Consider the following 12,099-nt stretch of genomic DNA (forward strand, 5'->3'; position numbering starts at 1 on the left):
GCCAGTTTTGCCCAGCTTCATACTTACTACATGTGGTTTTAGGCCATCAATGACCTGCTTTTCCCTTTGCTATTATTCCAGTAAGTCAGAAGTTTGTTGTTTGTTTAAAGTGTTAAGAGACAATTGGGGTAAGGGTGAAAGCTCACTTGGCAGAGGGGGTATGGGTTGGAAGGATGTGTTGCTTCAGGCAATACCTCCCTCAAAGGCACCAGGGTATTTCCAGATGCCACATCACATGGCCATTTCTCAGAACATCTGCTGACTTAAGCCCTTTTGAAAAACAATGGAAAACAAACAAACAAACACTCAAACCCACTGCCATTGAGTTGATTCCAATGCATAGTGACCCCCATTAGGTTTCTGAGACAGTAAATCTTTACAGAAGCAGATTGCCCAGTCTCAAGCCCTTTTGAAAAGCCTCTGTAAAAGATGCTCTCCCATCATGGCAGCTCCACTCCTGGTCAGGTCTAGGCAATGGCATTCTCTTCACGCCCCAGTAGAATGAAAGGGCACACCACTCTAAATGTCATAGTGTTCACTTTATTTAAATCCTGAGGTTAAAAAAAGAAAACATTTCCAAATGGCATAGCAGACACTATAAAAAGAGAAAAGTTTTGGGATACAAAAGTTTCTCACCCCACCGTGCAGGTGGGGTGTTGGCATCTGATGTGCTTCTGGGTAATTCTTTGGTAGATACAAATGAATGAGTTCTCACACCTGCAATCCCATAAGGCCACATGGGTTGAGGATTCGTCAACTAAAGTGCAATTCCAATTTCAAGCCATCCAATTGAGGCTTGGATATTGCTCTGTAGCCCCCAGAGGGGCAGAAATGTCTCTGGATAACATGCATCGTAAGGCACTCAGGAAGCATGTTTTTTTTTTTTTTTTTTTCCAGAGATGCCTCCCAAAATGTAAAGATACACTTTATTATTTTTTGAAAAGTGCTCAAGAGGGGAAAAGGGAATTAATTCAATCTTTCCTGTTTCCATAGAAGAAGCACAACAAAGTGAGAAAAAACTTACCCAAGGTGCTTTTTGGGTACGTGTTCTGTAAACATGGGTGGCTGTCTCAATGGCCTGTGTAAATGGAGCTCCTTAGTTCTAAGTATCACAAAGGACTTCCCCTTGCTTTAATGGTCAGTAGTACCTCTGAGCCCAGGGTGGGTCCTTGATCTAAACACTTCTCACATGTAGAATTACCAAGTTGGACTTTTAAAAATGAAATCTTCTACAAAATTGCATCAGTGGACATCTAACTGGTATCATAAAGCCTGAACTCTCATTTCATCTGGGCTTGGAATGGTCACCACCTTAGGTGACAACTGAACTATTTCAAAAAACCACCCCCTTTGAGTTGCATTATGTGGCTTTTCATCTGTTTTCCAGGTCCTGTGGCATTTTCCTAGTTCCAGATTCTTGTTTAAGAATCCCTTTCTCTGCTCTTGCTTCATACTGCTGGGAGTACAGGGCATTTAAATCAGTAGTGCTCTGTAGGGTCCATCAGATGTGGAGAGAAACATATCACCCAAACACATGCCCTTGGTAATGGAGGTGGGCCTCACTGGGGTTGGTGTGCTGCCCAGAAGAGGAGCAGTGGCTTTAGTGGCAGTGATGAACAAGGCAGCGGGCAGCAATAACAAAAATGACTGTTATTCAGAGAGTTGGGCCATCAGGAGGCTGCCTGTCCCCCTACCTTTTAAATAGTGATCTGGATCCCAAGGTCATTGTCTTCTTTTGATTTCCAGTGTACTTTCAGTCTAGTTGGGGCTACCACTTTCAACAGTAGCTTTTCAATTGTCATTTGCATTTTTATAAAATGTACCTCAATCCAAAAACCTCAGTACAGTTGGACATCTGTTTAAAATAAGAATAAAGCTATTGATAAAAGCCAAACTTAAAAAGGTCAAGAAGCTGTCTAAGTGCATAGTTCACAGCAAACTTGAGCTTGAACAGCAAAGTAAGTAAGTACAAGAGTTTGTCCAGCACACAAAAATACCTATGCTAATAAAACCAGAGTTAAAGAAACGACCACTGGGGGACTGGGCGGTCCTCTGAAGGCAGAAAGGACCTTTCCTGTACCATCGTAGTCAGGGTTCAAGGTGGTGCCTGACACAGCAGCCCCACTCTCCTGGATGAGGGGTTCTGCTTACCTTCATAAGAAGAGTCAAGTTGTTTTTTAAGTTGTAACTGGTCATCTGCTGTGTTGAGTGACAGAGTGAGTCTCAGGGTGGATCTCAGAAGAATCTGTGGCCTTTCACAGGTCCCAAACACAACAGCTGCTCAATCAATGTTGGTTCCTGTTGCAAATGATGGTGGTGACACCAATAGGCAGCCACTGCCTTGCTGAGTCCCCGTGGCATCCTGTGAAAGGTGAGTACTCAAAAGGAGACTTTTGTTTCTCTCTTGTGGTGGCACAGCTGACTTCTGATTATTCTTTTAAGAAGGTAGATGGATTCAAAGGCTGGATAAATTGCTCTTGAACAATCTGCAGGCTGTGTGGCATGCCTGTGAGGACAAGTACGAGGCTGGGAGTCTTTGGCAGCCTGGTCGTTTTCCGTTTTGGTGCTAAGCACTGTTAGGGCCTTGGCCAAAAGGGGATGGTAGAGAACCTCCTTTCTGATCAGGGAGGCTGCCCCAAGAAACAGAGAACAAGAGGCCTGGCTTCTCTCTGGCTAAATTTTGAAAGGTTCTCTTTGCCATTCTCCATACCCCTTGTGAACTGACTGGAAGTGTCCAGCTCTCCTGTTTACCTGAAAGGTCTGAGTCCTCCACAGGAGTATTTCCCCTTACCCCTGCTCTCGCGAGAGTTCTCTTTGCTGGTGTTGATGCTGTGGCTGCTGACGCATGGAGGGTTGGGAGGTCTGTGCTGGACTTGGCCTGGGGGCCCCTGACCTGTTCTCAAGCCTTCAAAGCCAGTTATACAAAGGTTATGATGATAAAAGGAAGCCTTGAGAGCTGGTAACTTGACTTAGGTCACAAGACTGGCTGGAGAAAGAGCTGGGCCCAGAATTCAGGTCCTCAAGAAACCTGTTCACTGCTCTTTCCTTAGGTCAAAGTGGGCCATTTTTTTCAGATGCTCTGCTCATCTATGGAAGTACCCAGACCTGACTACAGGAGATCAGCCTCTGTGAATGGGACAAAGAGACCATCAAAGGTAAGCTCTCTGTGGTGGGAGAAGAAAAGGGCCACAGAGAACAGGAAGAGTACTTAAATCCTGTCCAGGAAATAGGGACTCACTTGGCTCCAAGGGAGCTGTCTCCTGGGTATCAGCTGCATACTGAGTATCAGGAAGCATGCAAATGGGGTGTTGGGGGATCTGGTGGGTGGGGAGTGTGCTAAGCATACATGGACATTGAAGACCAGGACATGAACAAAGGGCAAATTCATGAACGCTGCCTCTGTTTACACTTGTGTTACCAGTCATGTTTGAGAAGAAGGTCCCAAGTTCTGAAGACGATTCTCACCCTGGTTATGATCATTAGTAAACACGTATCTGCAGGCGAGGTGGGAGCTCCTATGTACATAAAAAATGACAGGCCGTCTGCTGAGGAGGGAGCCCTAAAGACCAGCTTTTTTCTTTTTTCTTTTGCTGTGGTGTTGACCTCAGCCAGCACTTGGGCTCTTGCTGCAGCATATACACGGCCACTGTGCAGCCTTCAGTGTGGTGGGTTCTGTTTCTCTGATTGTCTCCAGTTCTGCTCTTAGGACAATGCTGTGACCTGTGGAGAGGTCTAGCTGAGTGAAGGGACTGAATTACCCAGACAGAAGGGCCAGGGAGAAAGTGCAGGTTAGAGGCCACTCCAAAATAGCTGAGTTTTGGACCAGCCCTAAACTTCCTGGGGCAGTGAGGGACAAGGTGTGACAGGAAGAGGAGGCTGTGAGGATCTCAAGAGAGCTCTGTAGAGCCCTGATTCCCAACAATGACCCCGTGGCCTTCTTTTCCTGAGAACCTGTGGGTCTCAGAGACTGAGGACTCACAGTGTCTGGCTCACAGACACCTAGGATGCCTGGCTCCAGGCTGGGCAGAGCAGGGCATCTCTCTTCACAGGGGAAGTTGGGATCCCCATGAAACTCTCCACAGGAGGAGGCCTATAACTAACTGTGATTCCAGGAGAGGCTGATGATCTCCTGAGTGCTTAAACCTCTGGCAGAGCATCCCTTTGAGTATGAGGACAGCTAGTTACCAAATCAATGGCAGAATCGCTTGAGCCCTTAAAGGCCATGGGGCTAAGGGTGACCCGTGCACAGTGCAGGGTAGGCAGTGCTCAGGACAATGCAGCTGAGGAGGCGTGTCCTCAAGGGCCTCTCTGCCAGAGCTGCACAGTTGATTGATTAGCTTGCAGAGAGGCTGCTGCCTTTTTTCTTTTTTTTTAAAAAAGTGTTTTATGTGACAGGTGAGGAAGAGTAGTGTTTCCTGTGCATAAAGTGAAGCTATTAAAATCCAGGTGCCTGAGGCTATGGGAAATCACTTCCATCGTAGATGACAGGTCGGTCAACTGTCAAGCGATAAAATACTTTCTTGGAGACAAACCTGAGGAAACAGAAATGGAAAAGGAAGGTGTTACTCTGAAAACTGAAAGCCCGAGGGCGGCGGTGGCTCTTGGGGCCTCTGTGGCTGTTGTGGCCTGGTTGGGTGTGAGTGCTGGCTGGCACAGGGACCTGTGAGCAGACCTCGGCTCAGAGGCCTGAGCCCCTCACGAGGGCATGGACTCTTCCAAGCCCCCTCACCCTTATTTGTTGTCTGGCTAGCAGAGTTCTTTCCCTGCTAAGGGTCAGGTGACTTTGAGGCATCACCATTGACTTTCCTGGGGCTCAGGTGCAGAAATGCATTTTGGGCCCTGTGAGGCAGCCTCATTCCCTTACTCGCTCTGCAGCAGTGGGCAGTCTGCACCACACAGGGCAAGCAGATGAACAGGCCCTGGGAGGAAGAATGTGGCAGAGGTGGGTATGGATGCCATTCCAACTGGGTATCTAAATCTGCTTTGTCATTCATGGTTGGAAACCTTGAGGAGACCCATGAGATGATTTCAATAGGCTGAGGCTGGATTGCATAGCACCCTACTCACCTCCCATGGTAAATGGGAGACTGTTTGGGCTTGGGACTGTGCTCCACTTTCAGAATGCCTCACCTCAGGCTGTCAACCTAGTGAGGCTCAGTGAGGTGGTAACACTGTTCACTGCCACTGCACACAGGCGGAAACTAAAGCTCACAGTGGGAAGAGCAGAGGCCATGTCTGGTTGACCCCAACCCTTCTAACTACTGTGCCATCCTGTCACTTGAGAGGGGCTGGGACCTGCACTCAACCTAGGGTTCTAGGGCAGCTCTCTGGATGTGCTGGGCCTGTGTTCCTGAAGTCTTGCTATTAAACTGTGTGTTCATTCATGCAGGGGTGTGGAGGGGAGGGCAGGAGATGGGCAAGATGGAAGGTTGATCCCTTCTGATTATTTTTTGAGCCTGTTTTGGTGGATGCCTTTGGCCACAACTCCTGGAGCTCGTGGCCTGGAGGTGATAAGGGTGGTATAGCTTTTCCCTGGAGTATCCTGTCAAATCAAAGTCCGATGGGCTGGACAGGGTATCCAGGGTATGGAGATATAGTATCTAGCCCAGGGTCCTGCTTCGTAGGGATGTTCCCAGAACTGATCAAGCATGTTTCTTTACAGACATAGCCCTAGTTAAGGGGCTATACTGAAGCCAGAAAACATAAAAAGGGATAGATGCCCAGCAACCCTAACCTCCTTTACCTTGTGCCTTAGTGAAAGGGGGGCTCTGGCTCATGGTAGATGTTCAACTACTGCTGGTCCACACTTTCTTCTCTGGCCACCCCCTCAGCCTTATTTCCTTACATTCCCACCCTCCCAATCCTATCTTCTCCTCACCCCAATCTTATACTTCTAACTCAGAGGCAGACCCTCTGGCACAGTGCTTCCTCAAGATGGCACACACAGCTCTGTGACAGCCTCAGTCCTGCTTATCTCAGATTTCTCCTTAATGCTTTCACTCCTTTATCATTCATTCATTCAGTCCTTCTACTGTATTTACTAAGCCCCTTCTTTAGGCTGGGCAGCAGCAATCTGGGCATCAAAGCGAAACAGGAGAGGATAGTGGTTAAGAGTCCAGACTCTGAAGGTGGGCTGCCTGGGTTCAAATATGGCTCCACCACATACATGGTGTGTGACTTGGGCATGTCATTACTCTCCCTCTGGTCTTCACTCCCTTCAGCAGTAACGAGGAGAAAGACAGTTCCTACCACATGGGGATGCTGTCACACTTAGCTAAGTTAATAGGGGTAGAACATCTAGAACATGAGCAACACATTGTGAGACTCTGTAAGTAGCAGTCTGTGTGTTATAAAATCGATAACAGACATGGGAACACCGTACCATAGAGGTTAAAAAACTGTTACTAAATTATTAACAATTAAATCATCAATTTCTAATGTCCACCTCTGAACACCTAGAGAACAGGTGGCAGAGTGGCAAGTGGACTCATCTGGATGCTGGTGAGTGAGGCCTCTACCTTGAAAAAGTGTTGTCAAAGATGAGCATGTAGATGCCTGGTGTGCGGACCTTGAGCTGGCCCTGGATGTTCTCCTTGTGGGAATTGCAGCGGGTCATGGGAATGAGGACCTGGAAGAAAAGAAGACCAAAAAAAGTGTCATGGAGGCTGAGGGGTTACCACAGATCCTCTGGGCAGACTATTTGCAGGGAGGAGACTGAGGCTTAGTGAGGCTGAGTGCCCTGTCTGAGGTCACAGCTGAGCAGGGTTGGGGATAGGACCAGCCCCCAGGTCCCACATGCCCTGGGTTTGTGTCATGGGGGAAGGCCATAGGCATGAGCTTCATCCAGAACCATGAAATGGTCAGCACCCTTAGGGAGTGGTCACCAGCTTCCGTTGACCATGGCCAGTGCTAGAATGCTCCCCAACTTAGAGAAGCAGCCTCTTTCTGGCTTCAGGAAGCTGTAACTGAATTAAATCCATCTGTCTGGCTATCTCCTGTTGGTCCTGGTGCTGCCCTTGCAGTCAAGCCCTCCTTCCACATAATCATATTTCAAGCACTCCACAAAGCTGCTGAGCCCACTCTCCTTAGGGCCAAAGAACCCTGGCTCCACCCATGGCTTCTCAGTTAGCCCCACTACAGGCCCTTCTCCTGGCTAAGCCATGGCCAGTTCACATTCCCCAGAGCCTTTTCATTGTTCTATGTCTAAGCCTCAGCCTCCTGTTTACTCTTTGTCTTCAAATGAAAAATTAGTTCCAGGAGACATTTATTTTCTCAAGGTATGTTCCAAGAGCTTCACTGTAAGAGGCCAAATTTGAGCAAGTGGTATGTGCTGGGCAGGGGCAGGGCTTGGGCCTTTCTTCCCCATGAGGGCAGGGCCTTCAACCTGATGACTAGCTAAGACACAGCCTTCATTTTAAAACTAAAGATATGACAGGGAATAAGATAGAGCCAAGCAACATTTTAATTAAGCTTTTTTTTTTTTTTTTAAATATTTTGTTTTTAGAAAGGATAAACATCAAGATAGTCCAGTGTCATAAAATATCCTTAAGTCTTCCATTTGGGACTGACTACACAAATGGTTATAGAGATCAGGGGTCCCATTGACTACCTTACATTTTAGCAACTCTGAGATCCTAACATAGTAAACTGCCCCAGAAGTAACCACTTTTATTCCTTACAAAACTGAATAATGCTCCTTTTTTTCAGAAACACAATTTTTGTTAAATTTAGGTTTATTTTTTCCTATTAAATATTTTTTAAAGTATAGAAAATGACTGAATCCAGAATCTTATAAAACTGTCAATGTAGAACTACATAACCAGCAAAACTATCTTTCAAAATATGAAACCAAAATAAAGACTTTTTCAACAGACAACACCTGAAAGAATTCATTACCAGTAGATCTGCCCTACAACAAAAGTTAAACGAAGTTCTTTAGGCTGAAGGAAAATGATGTCAGATGGAAACACAGGAATGAAGTGCCAATTACCTAGGTAAATATACAAGATTTTAAAATTATTATTTAAATTTCAATAAAATAAAACTATTTAAACAAAATAATAGTATATGGTAACGTAGAAATGAAAGAATGACAGTAAGGGTCTTACACTATACATGAAGTGGTATAAAATCACTGGAGGTAGACTGTGATGATTTAAAGATGTATACATACTATAAGCCTTAAGAGCAATCACGGAAACAACAAAAGAAAGAGTTTTAGCTAATACACTAACAAATGCAATAAAACAAATTCATAAAAAATACTCAACCCAAAAGAAGGCAAAAAAAGAGGGAAAGGGAACAAAAAGCAGATGGGACAAATAAAAAACAAAGAGTAAGATAAAAGACTCAAATGTAACCTTATAATTACATTAAATGTCAATAGTCTAAATGTCCCAATTAAAAGCCAAAGATTGTCACTTTAGATAAAAGCAAGACCCAACACTATGCTGTCTATAAGAAATGCAATTTAAATACAGAGATGCAAATAGATTAAAAGTGAAAGGATGGAAAGCAGTAAGAGGATGCTAGCACCAGTCAAAAGAAAGGTGAGTTGGCTATATTAATATTAGACAAATAGATTTTAGGTAAAAAAAAATATTACCAGGGATAAAGAGGTCATCTCATAATGATAAAGGTATCAATTCACCAGGAGGAAATAACAATTATAAACGTTTACCCCCTAATGACAGAGCTTTGAAACACATGAAGCAAAAAGTGACAGAACTGCACAGAGAAATAGAAAAATTCACAGTGACAGCTGGAGATTTCAATACCATTTTCTCAATAATTTATGGAATCAGTAGAGAGGAAATCAATAAAGGTATAGAAGACTTGGACAACACTATCAACTACTTGATCTAATTGACATTTATAGAATACTCCACCCCAAAAGAACAGAACACATATTCTTCTAAAGTCCACTTAGAACATTCCCCCAGATAGACCATATTCTAGGCCATAAAAAACAAAACAAAACAAAAACACAGATCTCAATAAATTTAAAAGGATTAGAATTATACAAAATATATTTTCTGACTATAATGGAATTAAATTAGAAATCAATAACAGAAAGATCACTGGAAAATCCCAAAATAATTTGGAAACTAAATAACACACTTCCAAATAACTCTGGGTGGGGCAAATGGTTAACACACTGGGCAGCTAACCAAAAAGCTAGAGGTTGGAGTCCACTTAAAGTCACCTTGGAAGAAGGCCTGGTGATCTACTTCTAAAATGTCAGCCACTGAAAACCCTACAGAGCACAGCTCTTTCCTGATACATAGGGAGCCTCCACGAGTAAGAGCTGACTCCACAGCAACTAGCATAAATAACCTATGGTGAAGAGAAACCAGAAGGAAAATCACAAAGGTATGGGTGAGAGAGAGAACACTGTGTTCCTGATACAGCAGCACATTTGTCTGGCTGGAAGTTGGTGGTACCAAAGAGTTGTGATGAGGGAGTAGGGCTAGCACAAGACAAGGTTGGAGGGGACGGTGTGGGGACAAAGATGCACATAAAACCTTTACTCAGAACTTCTTATGTGTAGATTCTGTGGTGGGCATTTTTGCATGTTATTTCAGTTAGCTGCTTCTCCAATATTCTAATTCCTACAGTGCCTAAGAATCCCTGGAAAGGGGTAAGCCTTTCAGCTCCCTCTCTGGGAGGAGACTTCTCCAAAATTGCTGAGGGCATCACTCTGGATAGAACATGGCACAGGGTGAGGAGTACCTGATGGCCATCAACAAGATAGGGCTGCCCTGCTGTGCTGTTGCCTCTGCCCAGATGCTTCTCCTCTGACCCATGCTCCTCTCTCCCTCCCCAAGCTGCTTCTTCCGATTGAATCTGATTGAATCCAAAGGGCCCTTTAGTATTTGGCCCAAGAGACTTTTCCTACAGGGACCTTTCTCTGACCACCATCTCTAGGCTGGGTTAAGTGCCCTCCAGGCACACTCACAGGCCCTATCCACCCCTATCATGACACTTACTGCCTAGAGTCACAATTTTCTATGGCTATAGTCTCTCCCTCATTGCATTGTAAGTAGACAGTGGAAGTTCATATCACAGTTCCTTGTACCTATACATTCATAATCATGAAACCCAAGTGCTGCAGTTTGCATCCTATTGCTTCCCACAAGGTCCAGGCAGGTCAAGGGAGCACACAGGGAGTGCCCAAGATAGATGTTGAAGACATGTGTCTGGAAACAGTTCCCCTAGGTTAAAGTTTGGGAGGTTTCAGACAGAAATAACAGCTCCCTTTTCCCCCACAGTGGTTGATGACAGTGGGACTGTGAAGACCTAAGTGCAAGAGCATCCTTCTCAATCACCCTATATCTGGGCTCCTTCTGCCCCCTGGTGTCCACTATGGGGAACAACAATGGTAGTCATAACCACAACCCCTAGAAAGCCACAAGAGATGAGGAAGGGTCCTCTACATCTCCAGGCTCCTGCTAGGAACTACACAGTCTCCCAGGGCCATGAGAGTCTGGCTATGAGTGAGAAACTGAGCAAGAGAGAGGCCCATGATTGAGCTGTATGTGAGCAGCTGGAGTGGTAAAGGCCTGGGCACCCTTCTACAAGTACTGACTAGGGGTCTAATCTGGGCAGATGTAGTATTAGAGACTTGCTGACTCTCAGGAGCATGAAGGTGAACAGCAAAAGTGCTTGTGTTAAGTTCTTGGCAGTGAGCTGCTTGTTAGAGCACAGCTGACAAGCACACTGGGTAAGGAGCTACTTAACCAATTGAACGACCCCAGGTAGTTACTCTGCACCTCAGTTTCCTCATCTGTATGCTGCCACAGAGTGGCAGGTTTCAGGCAGGAATTAGGTAAGAGTAGGGTGCAGAGGTTTCCAATAGCTAAGGGAGACAAACTTGTCTGAAAGTTTCTCATCCTGTGAGGCTTGTATGTTGCTGTGAGGCTTGGGGCTGTGCCATTGGTGTTTCAAATGCCAGCAGAGTTGCAAATGTGCACAAGTTTCAATGCAACTTAGAGACTAAGACAGACTAGGAAGAAGGAGGAGGCCATTCACTTCTCAAAAATTGGTCAGGGAAAACCTTATGAATAGCAGAGAAACACTGTCTGATACATTACTGGGCAACTTTATAAATAGCTTGGAAACATTGTCCAACACAGTATAGGAAGACTAGCCCCTTGGGTTGGAAGGCACTCAAAACAGGACTGGGAAAGAGATGCTTCATTAGAGTAGAACCAACCTGAATATGAATAAAGTAAGTCTTTCAGAACCTCCATGTGCTGATGTGGCATGACTCAAATTGAACAGAAACAGCTGCAAACATCCATTATTAATTGGAACATGGAATTATGAAGTATGAATCTAGGAAAATTGGAAGTTGTCAAAAATGAAATGGCACGTATAAAGATTGATATCCTAGGCATTAGTGAGCTGACATGGACCAGTTTTGGCCATTATGAATCAGACAATCATATGATCTACTATGCTGGGAATGACAAATTGAAGCAGAATGGCATGGCATTCATCATGACAAAAGATGTTTCAAGATCTGTCCTGAAGTACAGTGCTGTCAGTGACAGGATAATATGCATACACCTACAAGGAAGACCAGTTAATACGACTATTATTCAAATGTATGCACCAACCACCAAAGCCAAAGATGAGGAAATTGAAGATTTTTATTAACTTCTACAGTTTGAAACTGACTGAACATGGAATCAAGATGTGTTGCTTATCACTGGTGATTGGAATGCAAAAGTTGGAAACAAAGAAGCTCACCAGTAGTTGGAAAATTTGGCTTTGGTGACAGAAATAATGCTGGAGATCTCATGATAGAATTTTGCAAGACCAACGACTTATTCACTGTAAATACGTTTTTTCAACAACACAAACGGCAGCTATACACATGGACTTCACCAGACGGAGTACACAGGAATCAGACTGATTACATCTGTGGCAACAGGCAATGGAAAAGCTCAATATCTTCAGCCAAAACCAGGGCAGGAGCTGATTGTAGAACAGACCAACAACTGTTCATATGCAAGTTCAACTTGAAGTTGAAGACAATTAAAACAAGTCCACAAGAGCCAAAATATGATCTTGAATATATCCCTCCTGAATATA

The 12,099-nt window shown here is 44.7% G+C and overlaps 1 protein-coding gene across 1 annotated transcript in view; it reads right to left on the bottom strand.

The window, feature by feature from the left end:
* Positions 1-4,456: 4,456 nt before the first annotated feature.
* The window catches only part of FYCO1 (FYVE and coiled-coil domain autophagy adaptor 1), a 73,253-nt gene continuing 65,610 nt past the window's right edge, over positions 4,457-12,099 (bottom strand). The window contains exons 16-17 of the mRNA XM_042782419.1: positions 6,519-6,628; positions 4,457-4,532 (exon numbers count right to left, since the gene is read on the bottom strand). Coding sequence (XP_042638353.1) covers positions 4,457-4,532; positions 6,519-6,628 — 186 coding nt within the window. The remainder of the gene's footprint in view (positions 4,533-6,518; positions 6,629-12,099) is intronic.

This window comes from Orycteropus afer, unplaced genomic scaffold (genome assembly GCF_000298275.1).
Source record: "Orycteropus afer afer isolate SDZICR_OR568_19922 unplaced genomic scaffold, OryAfe1.0 scaffold00311, whole genome shotgun sequence".
In the NCBI taxonomy this organism is placed as follows: Eukaryota; Metazoa; Chordata; class Mammalia; order Tubulidentata; family Orycteropodidae; genus Orycteropus; species Orycteropus afer.